This window comes from Staurois parvus, unplaced genomic scaffold (genome assembly GCF_062004578.1).
Source record: "Staurois parvus isolate SC_StPar_1 unplaced genomic scaffold, SC_StPar_1.0 ptg000175l, whole genome shotgun sequence".
NCBI classification, from domain to species: Eukaryota; Metazoa; Chordata; class Amphibia; order Anura; family Ranidae; genus Staurois; species Staurois parvus.
The window spans coordinates 8,202,816-8,221,203 of record NW_028317971.1 but is presented as its reverse complement, the minus strand read 5'-3'; the positions used below and the strand labels follow the sequence as shown (position 1 = coordinate 8,221,203).

Genomic DNA, 18,388 nt, shown 5'->3' with positions numbered 1-18,388 from the left:
ATTTGGGCATCATCACAACAATGTTCACCTGGATTAAAACATGGGCAGCACAGTAGCTAAATTGTTAGCACTTCCACCTGGCAGCACTAGGGTCATTGGTTCAAATCCCAACCATGGCACCACCTTAGTGGTTCATATAGTGAACTCGGTGTAGAGCTATTCACCCTGAGGTCAACACAGAGGACAAGGGGGCACTCTTTACATCTGGAGGAAAAGAAATTTAATCTCCAAACACAGAAAGTTTTCTTCACAGTGAGAGCTGTGAAAATGTGGAATAGACTCCCTCAAGAGTTGGTTCTAGCCAGCTAAGTGGATTGCTTCAAAAAAGGCCTGGATTCTTTCTTAGATACACAGAATATAACTGGATACTAACATTTATAGGTAAAGTTGATCCAGGGAATATCAGATTGCCTCTTGGGGGATCAGGAAGGAATTTTTTTCCCAGCAGGTGCAAATTGGATCGTGCTTTGCTGGGGGTTTTTTTGCCTACCTCTGGATCAACTGTGGGCATAGGATTATAATTTTTTTTTTTTTCTATCGCTGAACTGGATGGACTTTTGTCTTTTTTCAGCCAGACTAACTATGTAACTATGTAACCACCTGCCTCGAGTTTGCATGTTGTCCCTGTGCCTGCGTGGGTTTCCTCCGGGTATTCTGGTGTCCTCCCCCACTCCAAAGACACGCTGGTAGGTTAATTGGATCCTGTCTAAATTGGCCATAGTATGTGTATGTATAGATGCAAGTTAGGGACCTTAGATTGTACGCCCCTTGAGGGTTAGGGACCGATGTGAATGTACTAGATATGTAAAGCGATGTGTAAATTGACGGCGCTATATAAGTACCTGTAATAAATAAATAATAAAATAAATTACAGTGAAGGAAATAAGTATTTGATCCCCTGCTGATTTTGAATATTTGCCCACTCATAAAGAAATGATCAGTCTTAAAATCGAATGGTAGGTGTATTATAACACTGAGAGACAGAAGAGCAACAAAAAATTCAAAAGAAATGCATGTCTTACAAATTATGCACTGATTTGCATGTTCTTGAGGGAAATAAGTATTTGATCCCCTTCACAAAACATGACTTAGTACTTGGTGGCAAATCCCTTGTTCGCAATCACAGAGGTCAGACGTTTCCAGTAGTTGGCCACCAGGTTTGCACACATCTCAGGTGGGATTTTGGCCCACTCCTCTTGGCAGATCCCCTCCAAGTCATTAAGGTTTGGTAGCTGACGTTTGGCAACTCGAACTTTGAGCTCCCTCCACAGATTTTCAATTGGATTAAGGTCTGGAGACTGGCTAGGCCACTCCAGGACCTTAATGTGCTTCTTCTTGAGCCACTCCTTTGTTGCCTTGGCCGTGTGTTTTGGTCATTGTCATGCTGGAACTCCCATCCACGACCCATTTTCAATGCTCTGGCTGAGGAAAGAAGGTTCTCACCCAAGATTTGACGGTACATTCCCCCGTCCATCATCCCTTTGATGCGGTGCCGTTGTCCTGTCTCCTTAGCAGAAAAACACCTCCAAAGCAGAATGTTTCCACCACCATGTTTGACAGTTGGGATGATGTTCTTGGAGTCATAGGCAGCATTCCTCCTCCTCCAAACACGGCGAGTTGAGTTGATGCCAAAGAGCTCGATAGTGGTCTTATCTGACCACAACACTTTCAACCAGTCCTCCTCTGCATCATTCAGATGTTCAGTGGCAAACTTCAGACAGCCCTGGACATGTGCTTTCTTCAGCAGAGGGACCTTGTGGGCACTGCAGGATCTCAATCCTTGTTGGCGTAGTGTGTTACCAATTGTTTTCTTGGCGACTGTGGTCCCAGCTGCCTGGAGATCATTGACAAGATCCTTGTGTAGTTTTGGGATGATTCCTCACTGTTCTCATGATCATTGACACTCCACGAAGGGGAGATTTTGCATGGTGCACCAGACATATGGAGACTGGCAGTTGTTTTGTGTTTCTTCCATTTGCGAATGATTGCACCAACTGTTGTCACCTTCTCACCAAGCTGCTTGGCGATAGTTTTGTAGCCGAGTCCAGCCTTGTGTAGGTCTACAGTCTTGTCCCTGACAGCTCTTTGGTCTTTGCCATGGTGGAGAGTTTGGAATCTGATTGTTTGATTGCTCCTGTGGACAGGTGTCTTTTATACAGGTAACAAAATTAGATTAGCAGAACTCCCTTTACGAGATTACTTCTAATCTCAGCTTGTTACCTGTATGAAAGACACATAGTAGCCAGAAATCCGGCTGAATGATAGGGGATCATATACTTATTTCCCTCTTGAACATGCAAATCAGTGCATAATTTGTTAGACATGCATTTCTTTTGAAGTTTGTGTTGTTATTTTGTCTCTCAGTGTTACAATACACCTACCATTCGATTTTTAGACTGACCATTCCTTTGTGAGTGGGCAAACATTCAAAATCAGCAGGGGATCAAATACTTATTTCCTTCACTGTATATGTTGCCTGACAGCCAGGATAGACAGTAACAGGACATTGTTCAAACCATTCCATCTTTGATTCCCTCAGAGCCACGCTTTGCCTAAACCCTAAAATTCAAGGGATTAAAATGGCAGTACAGTCAAAAACCCAAGACTTACCATGCCAGTTATCCTTAAAAAGAGCTATGACAGTGTGTCATGTCCAACCTAACGAGTAATCTGACTACATCAGAAATTTTACTCTACATAGAATATATAGAGCGCTCAGTCTATTTGTATGCCTAGATAAGGGACTCGGGTCAATTCACTAAAAGTTAAATAACGACTGAAAACATGCGGTAAAATAATGCATGCAGTAAATCTTTTGTAAATGTGCAATTCACTAAGTATTTTGTGGCAAATAATGTGATAAAATATCGCTATTGTGGTAATTACTGCATATTTTCATGTGGTAAGTTATCGCACGGTAGCTGGTTGTTAAGGAAGCCGGTCGCTGAGTCCTTAACAATGGATGACTCATCAACTGTCAGCAGATTTTCCCGTGGGGGACCACCATGCTGCATCTGAAAAAATACCACATGTGATACCAAGAGCAAAACCCTGGTGATAAATATTGCATCTTTTTTTACTTTCTGTTCTATTTGTGAATTGGACTTAACAGCTTACCGCATGTTTTTTTGCGGTATTTACCAGCACATTTTTCACTCTGTGTTAAATACCGCATAACCATTTTTTTTTTTGTGAATTGGACATTTTTTTACTGCATGCAATAATTTCTGCAAATGAGACCATGTAATCGTATATGGTAACCTTTAGTAAATTGACTCCTCAGATATTTAGGGATTAACTTGACCTCCTTCCTTACAGACTTTTACCAAAGCCAGTCATAGATGGCTTGAACCTTGGCCAGTTCAGCAGGGACCCCCGCACCTCTGCCGGAAGAAAACAATAGCTCTGCGAGAGCGATTCCCCATCAACACTGACTGTGTTGAAGGAGGAATCAAATGATTTTCAACATCTATGGCCTGCCTAAGACATCAACATTTTGCAAACGAATTAAGATTAACAATGACTTGAATAATTTTTCCACACATTCATTATCATGGCTAGGAAAGATATATGCTGCAAAAAAATTATGATCTTGTGGAAAATCACAGTCCTTAACCTCCATCTCTGCAGTTGCAGCAGCACAGACTGAATGAACTGGAACAGCTCTGCACAGTATTCCTGTTAATTCAGAAACAGAAGCATACACACAGCTTACAATGCTGCAGTTATGAATGAACACAGTGAATTATCGGTACAAATCACTCACTGTGTTCATTCAGAAAAAGAAGGGTTCAGTAAATTACATATTTATGAGCCCCTTTCCCCACTCTCCATCCTGAAAGGATCCCCCCAGCAATAGGCGGGAGAGGAGAGGAGGGGAAGACAGAAGCACTGCAGGGGGATCAGGGGAGTACACAGGGGGACCCCGGCAACAGAAGGAAGGGGAACTTGGACAGGAGGGGCAAGTTACTGGAACCGATCATCTGTATTTTCCTCCTGCAGCAGCTGAATCCCCTGAAAATACAGGGGATCAGTTCCACTAAATGCCATCCCAACCTCCTTCCTATTCAGGCTCCAGGAGTCAGCAAGGAAGGAACGCGATCTACCCGTCACCTGCCCATAATCGACAGTTCATATTAATGGGTTACCAACTCCCAGCTTAGAAACACTTACTGGCTGTTTTTCACCATTTTTATGTTCAGGGTACTTTTTAACAGTTCAAAACTGGATAACCATCACTTTTACAGGTATCTCACTCGATACATTGTCCAGGCCCAACTGGGAACCCTAAATATATTGGCCTCTCTTCTTGAAAGTATTCTAATCACAATGGCTATGGCTAAGCAAGTGACAAATCTGTACAGTTTGTCCCCCTGCTTCCTTTGACAAACCCCAGGCAAAGTGGACTAGAGACTTTCTATCCTATCCTTAACCAAAGAGGACGTTGAGGATGTCGAAGAAACCTTTTTCTCAACAGTTGTCAGTGCACAGGGTCTTCGTTTGCAGTTCTGCTTTCTTCACCATACCATACCTGCTATAAAATGCATACACTGGGACTTAGCCACTCTACTACTGTTGCTTTACAGCACCAACAGATTTGTTGCATGTATTTTGGTCTTGTGTTCAAATAACAACTTATTGGCAATAAATACACCAGCTCCTCCTGGAATTCTACCTTCCTGCTATATTGACAAGTAATATAATGGACAAACCCCTCTAACAGCTAGTAAAGCTACTGCTTTTTTATGCCAGAAAGGAAATCTAACTAAAATGGAGAGACCCAACAACTTTGAACATAAAAACCTTTGTTAATCTCAACCAAGACATTTTACATCAAATGACTTTATATTAGATATTATTATTGTTATACAGGATTTATATAACGCCAACAGTTTGTGCAACGCTTGACAATATAAAGGGAGACAGCACAATTACAATCGATTTCAGTACAGAAGGAATAGGAGGGCCCTGCTCATGGAGCTTACAGTCTAAAGGATGGGGAGGTGGTACAAAAGTTTTGTTTAGCAGCGTGAAGGCCGGAGTTGTATTTGAGAAGGTTAGATTTGTAGAGGCTAAAGTCTTGCAGGGTTTTACGCCATGCTCACTCAAGAGCATGGCTGCGTCTCTTGAGACTTCTGGTGTCATCTGTTTGCCAGGGTTGTGACAAGTGAGGCTTGGTTCTGCGTGTAGAGAGAGGAGCAAGTGTGTCCAGGGAGGATGACAGTAAGTTGTTGTAGGCAGATGTGGCCAGGTCTAGGCAGGGCAGTGTCACAATTTTATTATAAAGGCACTCAGTAACAGTGAAGAAGGGAAGGGCTGAGGTGGTGGAGGTTTCTACAGGTAACTGTTTGCTGGTTGAAGGAATGGGAGGTAGGAGACAAGGAGAGTGTGAAACTGATAAAGTTGTTATCAGAGAGTGGAAAAGGGGTGTTAGGGATGTTACAGGGAGTGCATAGGTGGGTGAATGCAAGGCATGCATGCCCAAGTAAGTTAAAAAAAATATGGGGACCATGGTTCCAATCCTGGTATATATTATGAACCCACTTAAGTAGGATTTCTAGGAAGGTACTAGGAAGTGCTGAAAATGAGTTAATGTACTTCAACCTTTTTATAATACATCATTTTTTTCCTATTTTTGGAGAGTAGGAAGAGAACAGTGCATGAATGTGTGTGAGTGCAGGAAAATTTACACAGAAACCTGTTGTTTCAATGTTCAACTTTCTTTTTGATCTGGTGTGTTTTGTTTTGTCCTGCAAATATTCATAAATAGAACACTTAAAAAAAAAAGAGGTTCTGTTCTCCTAGAACAGTGGTCTCCAAAATTCGTTCCCCCATTTTAGGCAACAGTGAGGCAACAATGAGCCATAGTTCCTACCACTGATACCAACAATAGAGCACTATTCCTCCCACTGCCACCAATGATTGGGGCAGTATTCCTCTCACTAATACCAAAGATAGGGCATTGTTTACTACCACTGACACCAGGACATTTTCTACTTCCGCTGGCCACAGTCTGGCCCCCCTACAATTTGAAGAACAATAAACTGGCCCTTTGTCTAGAAAGTTTGGAGACCCCATCCTAGAAAAACTCACTGCATGTATTGTGAAAATTAGTTTGTTCACAATGCTTACACAGAGATACTGTATGCAGCAGCCTGTTTATATTTGTGCTCATGGTATGTCCCCTGTTCCCATCCTACTTGTTACTAGTCACTCTGTGCTTCTCACTCTACTACTCAGTTAGTTTCACCTTTCAAGCAGAGATAAGACTTAGGAAAGTAATTGTCATCTTACATTTCAAAAAACTGGAAATTACAGCATCTTCTCGTAAAACTACATTGGATTCAACTTCTGTGTCTTGTTAAAGAGTTAGGCTGTCTGTGGATTGTGTCAAAGTCAGCAAGTGGCCATACTGTCCACACAATAGGAAGAGTTGCATTTGCCAATAGACTATCAGCCATATTAGAACATTTTTTACTAAATGCTTATTTCCTTGATATAAGAAAATTTATTTCATTTTTTAAGGGTGGTATAAACATGTACACTTGCATTTTCCCTATCCTTGCCACCTACCAGATCCAAATATTGATCTGCAAAGCAGTATGTATAGTGCCCACAGACTTAAGAGAATGCTAGCCTGGCCCAATGTTGAGTTGGGCAGGGATCTTATTTGTTTTAAATTTGCAAAAATGTACAATTAACACATCTGCATATACAGTGTCATTGTGAAGAGCTCTAGTGGTTACAGATACATTTTGATATATTAAATTAAGTCAGTTTCATTAGGCAACAAAAAATGAATATCAGTTGATCTCAATAAAGAAATGCTATACGGACACTCTCATACATTTTATAAAATAAACTGGCTGTATGTTTGGCTACTTTGCAATATCATAATTTTTTCAGTAAACATAAAAATGGAATCAATATGGGGAAAACTAGGAAGAGAGTAATGCCTTTTCTGATGGAGAGAGTTGGCTTCTTTAAGAGAGCAGTATATGGGGCCAAGATGATAAGAAAGAAGAGAAGAGAAGAAAAGAGAAGAGAAAGCTTTGAACTAATGAGAAAAACTGAGAGGTAGGTAAAAGTATAGGGGGAATCAATGGGAGGGGAACCTTTTTCTAACTTTAAAAAACAGAAAAATGTGGAGATGTGCTTTCCGTAATGCATGTTTAATGTACATGGCAAACTAGGACAAGGATGTATTCTTCTGGCAATAGGATATATATGTTCTAGTAGGGAAGCGGTTATACTGGGATCATGGTTGAGGCTACAATTATGGTACGTTATAAATTTATCATGCCGACGATTGTAATTCAACTAAAAGTAATCAGAGCAGCTAAGCAGCCGCTGGATTGCTTTTACAGGAGGTGAGAGGGAATGCCCTCCTCCCGCAGCACACTGGTACTGGTACCGAGAATCCAGGATCTGATCTGGCGTTTCCGAGTTATCACAAAGTTGGCCGGCCATCTTTATGGTCCAGGGAGGACAAAAGCAATGTCACTTCAGGTTATGGCAGATGTAAACACTGCCATTTTTTCTGGAAAGCCTGAGATTCATTTTTTTATAGATCCCAAATGTCTCCATAAAGAGGACTTTTTATGGCTTATTTCTATCACAAAGGAATAAAAGTTATATAAAAAAATTAAAGGAACATTGTAAAAAAAAAGTAATAATTTAAAATTCTTTTAAAGCAACCCCACCCCCCTGTGCACAGTGGCGAACACATGCATAGGTCGCATATGTAAACCGTTTTCGCACCACACATGTGAGGTATCACTGCAATATTTCTAGTGCTAGACCTCCTCTGTAACTCTAAACGGGTAACCTGTAAAATTTTTAAAAGTGTTCCCTATGAAGATTTTTAAGTAACGTGGTTTGGCACCATAGCACGAGCGTGCGCAATTTTAAAGTGTGACATGTTAGGTATCTATTTACTCAGCGTAACATCATCTTTTATAATTTAAAAAAATGGGTTAAAAATTGTGGGCTTTTTGCAATAAAATGAATTAAAGTGTATTTTTTCCAAAAAACTGCAGTTGAAAAATGGCTGTGCAAATACTGTGTGAGATTAAAAACTGAAACACCCACTATTTTATTCTCTAGGGCCTCTGCTTAAAAAATATATATAATGTTTGGGGGTTCGGTGTAATTTTTGTAGGAGAGAAATGTCAGAATAGGTTTAGTAAGCAAGTGTGTTAAACACCAGTGTACAATCTGTTAGATGGGTGTAGGGAACTTGATCGCTATGTGTGTGTCGATATTTGGACATGTATGCAGGCCCACAATGCAAAGATACCATATTGATTTATTCCTGTTTTGGTTCATTTGCTTTAGTAAATCAAGTGCATTGTCTTTTTGTAGTTTATACTGTACTTCACACTAGAACTTACCTGACCTTTAGAACATTAGGAAAATCAATTTGTTTTATTCTTCCATACAGAGAATGGAAATATTTATGTCCAGAAAAAGCCTACCATGTACCCTCCATGGGGGAGCACATTTGATGCTCATATTAATATGGGAAGAGTCATGCATATTATTGTGAAGGGTAAATCAGAGCGAGTGACATCAGAGACCACAATTGAACTGAATGCACTAGCTGAGCGATGTAAAAAGAACAGCGGGAAGATGGAGATATGGGTAAGAGCTAGAATTTTTTTGATTTGTGTTTTACATTTCTACATATTAGGGGACCTTTTACAGGACTTACCAAAGTAAAAGTTAATTGTCGATTAGGTTGAGCAGAAAATGATAGAATAGAAAACAGCATTGCTAACTTGCAGACTTAGAGTTAAATTTCCTTTACCCCCCCCCCTTTAACTGTGTTTAATGCACTGGTAGATATTGTGTCCTCCTACCATACACTGAAAACAGGAGACCGCAAAGGGAGATATGGCCTCACACTGTCTCATTCATTCCTCTTCATCATGGTATAAGAGAAATTAGTTCTGCTTAAAGGGGTTGTTATGAAAGAATGATGGTGAATTTGCAAATAAACCATGACTAATAAATTTGAGGATAAGATTATTGGTACAAATCAATATAAGCTTAAAACAAAACCTGTACTGAAAAAGTATAAAGGCTGTAATTTCTGACCTCTGTATTTGAAAATAATTCCCTCCCTGGCTATCATGCATGTAACTTACGCATTCTAACTACATGCTGCCTTTCCTGATTTGCAAGTCAAAGACAGCCATGCAACTAGCATTTTCATAAGGAGGTCAGAAGTGGCAGGCTTATAGTATTTCTCTCTAAAATGTTAGTGTAGCTAAGTGCTGGCTAGTAAACCTGCAGGACTGAGGCATATTGTTGACAAGGCCTGTATTGGGCTTGTTTCCCTCTAGTGTCCAGGTTAGTAACTGTAACCTTGTGCCCTGGAAGCAGTGATAGAAGAACTGCTACTGAAAGCAGGAGGTTGTAGGACATGTGGTCTGGGAGGTCAGACCTCTACATGGAACCAGAGCTGTCGGAAACTACAAGGTTCAGCCAACTGGAAAGAAGGGTGGAATGCTGGGATATTTAGGGCCCAGGGGAAGCTCAGGGGAATACCACTGGAGGCTGAAGCAGGGGGGCCCAGCTTCTCGGGAGAGGCATAGCAGGCTTTGCGGCTTTCACAGCACAGGGAACCGCCAAGGGGTGAACTACATACCCCTAGGCAGATCATCTGTTTCAAGCCCCTTGCTGATCGAGTGATTGTCCTAGGTCACTCACATCGTTGCTGTAATAGACTGAGTTGAAGTCCAGCTCTGGTTCCATGTAGAGATCTGACCTCCCAGACCCAGGTACACGGATCAGGTGCTTTTCACTGGGCCCGGATCCTTCAAGTGCCTGCCTGGGGATGTCTGCATCTCTTGAGCCTCGGTATCTTCAGGATTGGTGAGCAGGCAGAAGCCCACACTGAGTACACTCCTTCAAGGACACTGCCTGCAGACACCTTTACTTCATCTCTTTGATCTCAAAGCCTCTTATAGGAAACACTAGCATGCGCTACTCATTATTGCTGGTCGCCATTGCACAGAAATCTCTTTGGGCCCAGATTGAGCTAGCTGAAAATTTTGGAACACACTCCATTATCAAGACTCTTTTTCTTTTGTGTCTTCACTTAAAGAACTCTTTACTCTGGCGTATATTATGGGGAATTTACACTCAGAAATAGTTCACTGCAATACTCTTACATTGAGTTATTATAACCTGTGTTGATATTTGTTGGGCCTATGACATCAGGGTTTTAAGGGGAGAGATTGACACAGGAAAGTCTTTCTTTCTTCTTTCATGCCTGGGGTCAAAGGTTCTTTCAAGGCCTAATTTTAGTTGCTGTTTGATTCACCTCTATTTTACATCTGTGATCTGAGACCTTAGGGACTAAGGGGGTTATATTTAAAGTTATCTGCACCAACACTCTTTTGCCTTTGTCTGTTGACATAAAATCTTCTAGTAAATATTCAATTGCCTTACTACAACTTGGTGTCATTGCAAGTGTGATTCTGCGTGGACCATGTCTGAACCCAGGGTGTCAGAGGTGTCAGAAGGCTTGCAAGGTCAGGGCAACCTTTGGAGACCGTCATCTTCCAGCGGCGTGCACGGGAGTGGCACTACATTAGTAAAAGGCATATGTAACTACAGGCAGTCCCCGGGTTATGAACAAGATAGGTTCTGTAGGTTTGTTCTTAAGTTGAATTTGTGTGTAAGTTGGAACAGGTACATTTTAAGTGTAACTCCAGCCCAAATTTTCTTTTTTTAAAGTTTTGGTTAGCATAGGGAAGGGTTAACTGACCATGTAGTAATGTGGGATTACTGACAGGTCAGCCTGCCAGTAGGTGGCAGCATGCGGTGAGCAGTCAGATGGCCGCTTGGCAGTTTTCGGGATCAGCGTGACAGCAGGCTGCCTCCATTCTTAAGTATGAGTTGTATGTAAGTCGAGGAACTGTACAGGGGACTTCCTGTAGTCAACTTTTTGAAGAGCGTAATAGGATGTTCAGCCTCATGTAAAAGGCCCCGGATAGAGCAATGGTAAAAGACAGGGTGAAGGTGCGAGACTATCCTAGTAAATCTGGAACGGTTGGCTTGTATGCAATGTAAACAAATATGGCACCAAGTTGATTATTACAGGAATTCTGTCATGAGAGAAATGCGCGGGCTGAAACTCAGTCAAAAATGCTAGTTGCCTTGATGTCATGCTAATCCTCGTAGTTACATATTTTTGGATTTAGTGATCCAAAGCAAGTTTGCAGCATGTATGTATGTCAGAGTGAAGTCAAAATTTCTGATCTCCCTACTTGCTCCAGATACTGTATGTAGTTGCTTCAAAATATTGCAAGCAAATGGTTAGCTAAGTAACCAGCATTTTAAGAAGAAAAATGTTAGTATTGGCCGCCCATGTGTAAGGGGCCTTTCACACAGGTGGACAGATTGGGTCCGCCTGTCTTTTTTTCCAGAGCACCCGATCAAACAATGAATTACCTTCTATGGAAGGGGGGATGTAAACAGATATGTGTCCATTTACACCAGTCTGCATCCAATTTGATCCTATCTACTATAAACAGACTGATAGGGATCCGTTCCCCAATCCGTCTAGTGGATCGGATGACAGTCAGATGTAAACGCACATGCAGTCTGTTTACATGTGACCGCCTATAGAGGACAGCAGGCTGTGTCAGTGTCTGCTCTGTATAAGCGTAGCAGACATACACCTGTCACCAGCCTGCTCAGCAGAGATCCGCCGGCAGTCTGCCAGTGTGAAAGGTGCCTAAAGGCGGCCATAGATTTCTGATTTTCTTGCCGAATTATCGGCCGATATTCATACCGTTAGTGGGGAAAACTGTTGGCCGTTTTTCTTAATTTTAAGAGATTTTGAAAATCGTCTAAGGTGGAAAATCCTGGGACGTTTTGTTAGATTGTCCGATTTTCGCGGTAATTTATGGTCAAATCGGCCGTTCTTCTGGCCGATTTGACAATAAATTGACTATGAAGAAAAAGAAGAAATAGAAGAAATAGATTTTGCAGGAGAAGAAGAAATAGAATATCAAGAAGAAGAATAGAAGAAAAGAGGAGAAGATGAAATAGATTTTGCAGAAGAAGACGGAGAAGAAAAAAAGTTGCAACATTGTATCTATTTGTATGCATTTTGGATACAGATGTTTCTATTCAAGTACAAATAGATACAATCTTGTTTCTCTTCTTCTTCTGCATAATCTATTTCTTCTGTCAAATAAAATAGCGGGTCTCTATGCAGGGACACCGCTATTATATATATTGACGGCCCTAGATGGAACTAAAACCCGCCGACTTTTTTTTTTAATTAGTGGCAACGTCGACCGTCTGAATGACCGATTTACGACTTTTAAAAAAAAAAAACGGCCGGTTGTTCCCACGTCTATGGCCTGCCTTACACTCATGACAGTTTTTCCTTATTATCACCAGGAAGGGTGAATCACGTGTGATTTTCATCAAGGCATACACAGCATTTGTTCCAGCAGTTATTTTGTTCAACATGACTCATGAACTTGCTGATCAGATCATATTAAAATGTGTTTTTCACAATCATCTTTCCTCAATCAAACAAAATAAATAATTTGAATCTGCATAATAAATAAATAAATAAAAGCTACCAATAAAGTAATCCTTTTAATATATAATTTTGTAACAAATTGGAGGAATCCATGATCAGCAAAATTTAACGAGTGTTCAGAATGAAAACTTTTTTTTGCTTTCTGCACAGATAGAACTTAAACCACAAGGCAGAATGATAATGAATGCAAGATACTTCCTGGAACAGTCGGGTAACACCATTTTCTTCTTATATGTACTACTTTTTAACAGAATGTTTTGTGCTGTAACTTACTAAATACAAGTGTTTTATGCAGGAGCAACCCAGCTACAGGGAGATGGGAGGCATCATACTGTAGTACGTTCTGTATTTGATGTAAAAATGACATCCTGGGCGGTATCTATAGAAGATGCAGGTTTTAAAGTAACCCTCTGCTAACAGGGAGGAGATGTTGAAAGCAGACACCTTAAAGCATATCTATGGTCAAAATGTAAAATCACGTATTTATTTCCAGTCTACCCTTATTAAGTAAGCTTATATTGGGTTGTCAAAAATAACTATTGTTTATATTACTTTTACAATGGTAATGTTATAAAATGAAAGAGTGTGCTGTGACAATAGATTTTCCTCAAGGAAGCTGCATCTACACTGGAATATGACTAAGAGCACCCCAGAACACCCCAAAATCTAGAGCACTATGTATGCAAATCTCCTGTGTATAAGAGCTTCAGTATTGCCCTGTAACTATGACAACTAACTTGTGATTTAGCGCAGTCCCTTTCATCTTGTTGCCCTAGTGAGAAGCGCTTGAGTACCATACGGTAAATTTGACTCTGGTAGCAACGGGTTCCCATAATTCAGTTTCTATAAATTTTGTCAGTCTGAATTTTTTTCTGTCCATTTCCTATACATCTGTCATTCTTTATCACTCCCAGGTCCTTTCTCTTTCATCAGTTTTATCCATACCATACTCTGCTCTGTGCCTTTGCCCTCCCATCCGTGCTTGGTCTCAGCAATCCATGAGAGTTCCTCTCCTTTTATAATTCCTTAAGTTGCTTAAGGCAGGGTTGTCCAACCTTTTGACCTTTCTGGGCCACATTGGAAGAACAGAAATTGTCTTGGGCCGCAAATATTTGAAATCTGGGGGGCGCAGCCCACCCCAGCACCCCGCTAGATCTGACCATACAACATTAACTTACCTGGCTCCCCTGCATTCCCTGCTGCCAGTGCTGGTGCAAACATAGCAGTCTTGGCATCCCTCCAGCCGACCATTTCCCCTGGCTTGACGATGTAGGCTGCAGAGGCTGCTGTGTTTGCAAGGCATTCCTGGTGTCCCTACAGATGGGTTTGTCTGTGTCAGCCACCGTGGCTGCTGTGCTTGCACGGCATCCCCAGATGGGCCGCAGGCCACATGCTAAACTCTCTGGGGCTGCATGCAGCCTGTGGGCTGGACACCCCTGGCTTAAGGATTTCCTAATTTCTGCTTTTGTCTTAGCCCTTGTAACCATGTTCTTTGCCTTCCCCTGTGCTTGTTTTGGCTTCTTGTCTTCATTGATGGATCCAGACTTGCCAGCTTTATCTGGGCCTTCTGTCTGCTATCCTGATAACAACCTTAGCCTGATTTCTGATGCCTGTTTTCATCTAGGTGCTGTGTGTCCTGTCTGTGTTTCACCTGTTCACTTGTGTATAGGACTTCTGCTGTTCTTCACATTGCTTCAGTTTGACTTTCTGGTGGCAACAGTAAAGAAATTCCAAAGGTTGCAATCTGTTATGTATGTTAGTTATGTTATGCGGTATAGTCAACAACAGTGTGGGGTGGAATCTATTGAGATCAAATACTTCTTAGTTTTCATGTCTTGACATAAACTCATGCAGCAGATGTGACACTAAGAACCTACACTAAACCACATCCTGCAAGTTCAAATCCTTGACATCTGTATCCTATACGTCTTCTGTTTCTGGACACTTGATTTAGATCATTTTATTGGGTGCTTTAGAAAACAAAAAATTGCACAAATATTTCCAACAATATGCATGTTTATGACATATTAACAAATGATGTGTTCAAAATTGGTACATTTTTAATATGTCTACAGATTGTGCATGTCAACATGACGCAAAATCCCGCAACACGTTTTCTATATGGAAATATGCAATTGATGAACATGGTTCCTTTTTAATTGTTGTGTTTTTCCACAGATCCTAAAGCGCACTATGAAGCAGAGGCGGAAAACCAGTTTGCAATACATCAACGCCGTGGAGCCATGAAACAAGCTAAGGTTCATAATGTCAAGTGTCATGAGTTCATAGCCACCTTCTTCCCTCAGCCAACATTTTGCTCCGTCTGTCATGAATTTGTTTGGTAATCCTTATGTTTTTCTGTATGTTCAGATTCATAGGATAGACCAGGGGTCTCCAAACTTTCTAAACAAAGGGCCAGTTTACTGTCCTTTAGATTTAGGGGGGCCGGACTGTGGCCATTGGGAATATAAATTGTACTGCCGTCAGTGGGAGTAAACCACAGGTGTCAAACTGCCCTCCAGCTGTTGCCAAACTACAAGTCCCATGAGGCATTGTAAAATTGACAGTTACAAGTATGATTCCCAAAGGCAGAGGCATGATGAGACTTGTAGTTTCGCAACAGCTGGAGGGCTGCCAGTTTGACACCCCTGGAGTAAACAATGCATCTTTGGCATTAGGGGGAGGAATAGTGCCCCACTGCTGTTGTCAATGGGAGAAATAGTGCCCCATTGTTGATGTCAGTAACAGTAATTATGCCCCTTTTGATGGTGCCAGTGGCAGGAATAGTGTCTTGAATCAGTGGGAAAAAAAGTGCTTGAAGGGCCAGATAAAAGCAAGCAAAGGGCCACATTGGGACCCCAGGCTGCAGTTTGGAGACCAATGGGATAGACAACAGTTTTTACCTTCAGATACTTACAGTACATATTAATGCTGTTTAAAGGTTTGATAAACATTTGTGGTTGAAAATTGACTGTAAATACTATTCTGTGAAGAGCACTTTTCCATTTTGTTGCTTTTTCTCAGGCTATTATTCATCAACGTTACACTAACCTTTTTAGTAGGGTGTGAATTAGTCACTTTAAATTAAAAAAACATTACTGAATGAAGAGTACCCTAGGGAACTTAGCAACTCATTGCATTTATTAGATGCAAAGTGGATCACACTGAGCTCAAAAATATTTAGTGTGAACTATTAGTGTGCAATCCATTACTGGCAGTTCTTGTATCCTATCATTTTGAGCTGGATTTGGGTCAACTAGACTTCCAGACTTGACATTTTTGCAAGACTTGTAACATGTTTTAAAGTCAATATCCCAGAGTTTGCTTACAGCCCAACTATAAAAAGAAGTGTAGGCTGTGTGGTTCTTTGGTTTAGCACTTAGCTAATACTGTATAAATACCATGATGAAAAAGTTATAAACACTTCTTTTACAAGCAACAGCATCTTGAATAGAGCACAGACATAGTCCAGTGTAAAATGCAGAGACAGAAATACACTGTGTTGAGCTGTGCAGGGGGTGTGTCAGCAGAAGTCTGACCACTGGAGTACAGACAGTTTGGGCTCCCAGGTAGAATGCAAAGACGCAAACCGACCATGCTAGCATGGATGTGCTTCATGCCCTGGTGTGGTCAGTTTAAAATAGAAAAGCAGAGGGTTGGCAGGAGCATCAGGTATTAAACAAAAAGGAAGCAATGCAAAGAGATCAGGATACTTCATAATACAAGTACATGGTAACAGACACATGTCAGAAATAAGAAATGTTGGGGTAATATACACTTTAGTTATACATTTTCCTTTGAATTTAATTTCCCAACTACATATCTGTACCTACTATTGCTCAGAAGGAGATTCTGCCCACTTAAGATTTAAAAGAAATCTGATCTGGCCTTACATTTTTTACAGATAACAACAGTGCTGAAATGCCACATTGCTGAAAGTACATATGTCAGTCTTCAGCTCGATCCCTATGTGCATGTGGAGCTAGTTGGACCCAAGGCCCAGACCGCTTTCAGGGCATAATCTTCTTAACACATTGAGATTAAGCCCCACCTCTTGTCATTCCACTGTCAAATGTCTACACTGCCCACTGAAGCTCTGGTATTTGACCCTTGAATAAAAGCAACAGTGGCATAACTGTGACCATGTATATGCCAGGCTCTATGTACAAGGGCATGAGAATCAATTTGAAGATTGAAACAGGAACTAATAGGGAGCACATAACTAGTGCAGTGCTGTTGCCCTACGTATATTTTAGGCTACCTTTTGCAGAAATATAATAAATGCATAGGTGCCTGAAAAGCATTGCACCCATGATTAGTGTATGGTGGGTGCAATGCCAGGCTCCCCCTGTGCTCCTTCATTCAGAGTGGAGGCATTCTAATACAGGAGGTGTGTTACTGGCCAGAACACCAGGTAAAAACAGAGGAGAAAAAGGCTTAAAAAAACTAAATGCAACCACATCTAATGATTGGTAAGCTGCAAAATATTACATTTTTGGTTTTGGGTTCAATACCGCTTTAAATTGCACACAATCTTGGCAAATGTTTGCTTTAAGAAGTCTTTAAGTTCAGGTGAAATGAAATAGAAATGGTTTCCCTCTGAAATGCTGTCCAACCTTCAGCTGGAATCATCCTCTTCATTTCTGAGTTGTACGGAGTGGCCTTTCTGAGGTCATACTCAAATATCACCAGTAAACAGGTCCAGCTACAGTCAGAGTGCTAAGCCACTTGCTCACTACTTAACATAACACCCAAGTGAACTGAAATGACCCAGGTCCTGCAGATTATTTCGAGGCCAACTCTGACTAATAAGAATTTTTTTAGTAAGAATTACCACATGCTATCTTCATATATCTTATGCAGTATATCAGATACTTTAGTGGTGACATATTCCCTACCTACCTGCATTTTCATGCAGTGTAGCTGACATAACTGAAATTGTAATACATTTTCACAATCAAAGAGAGAAAATGGGTACAGGCCCTCTAACCAAGGACTGTTCATGTGGTAAAGGCCACATTTTCTCTTTCCGGGAATTATGGGACAGCTGTAACAGGCCTCCGAGCCCTAGATTTTGCACCTGTACTTCTGTGCCTCAAATACACTGACTTACTGTACTGTACTCAGTGACATCATGCTTACATTTTCACTTTGTAATGTGATATATAAATCATCAGCTAAAAAAAAAAACTGCTCCCACTATTCCTCCCAAAATACATACATTCTATTAAAATGTATTGTACATGTGTTCACAACTGCAGGTTACAAATCACCATTGTTAAAAAATCAATATGTAGTGTCTCTGCATATAATAAATTATGTCTAAAGCCAACTTTTTTTTTAGTTTGGGATGGACTAGAGAAGAGTTAAATCCCATATCATGGTTTTTTGCATTGGGGAAGATTGACATTTACTTCCTGTCCTGAGAACTTCAGCAGCAAGTGAGAAGAACTCCTTCCAAAGTAAAGAAAATGGCTTCTTATGCCTTGTTCAGATGGGTTTTCCTACACTTTTAGTCCTGGTTTCAATGCGTAGCAGGATCAAGTGAGAGGGCATATCTCTCCAGCAGAGGTATAGGGGTAAAAATAAAAAAAACTGCCAGGGGTTCTAACTCTTCTCTAATGTACCCTATCTAAAACTAAAAGAAAATGGCTTTGACAGTACTTTAACATTGCTACTTATGCTCAGGACTAAAATATTTTTATTTCTGTTTAGCCACATACATGGTATGTTGTATATTAATTACTATAGGATTTTTGTACATTGAAATGCTGATATGCTCTGAATAGCCTGAACAGTCTGTGTAAACTGAGCTCT

General features: G+C 40.8%; 1 protein-coding gene across 3 annotated transcripts in view; it reads left to right on the top strand.

Annotated features, from left to right (window-relative positions):
* PRKCQ (protein kinase C theta) overlaps positions 1-18,388 on the top strand; it is a 66,209-nt gene that overhangs the window by 5,150 nt on the left and 42,671 nt on the right. Inside the window, exons 2-4 of one of the 3 annotated variants that reach the window (XM_089676908.1) lie at positions 8,444-8,643; positions 12,722-12,782; positions 14,750-14,912. In XM_089676908.1, the coding sequence (XP_089533034.1) occupies positions 8,444-8,643; positions 12,722-12,782; positions 14,750-14,912 (424 nt within the window). The remainder of the gene's footprint in view (positions 1-8,443; positions 8,644-12,721; positions 12,783-14,749; positions 14,913-18,388) is intronic. The other 2 variants (XM_089676910.1, XM_089676909.1) reach the window with 2 other exon arrangements.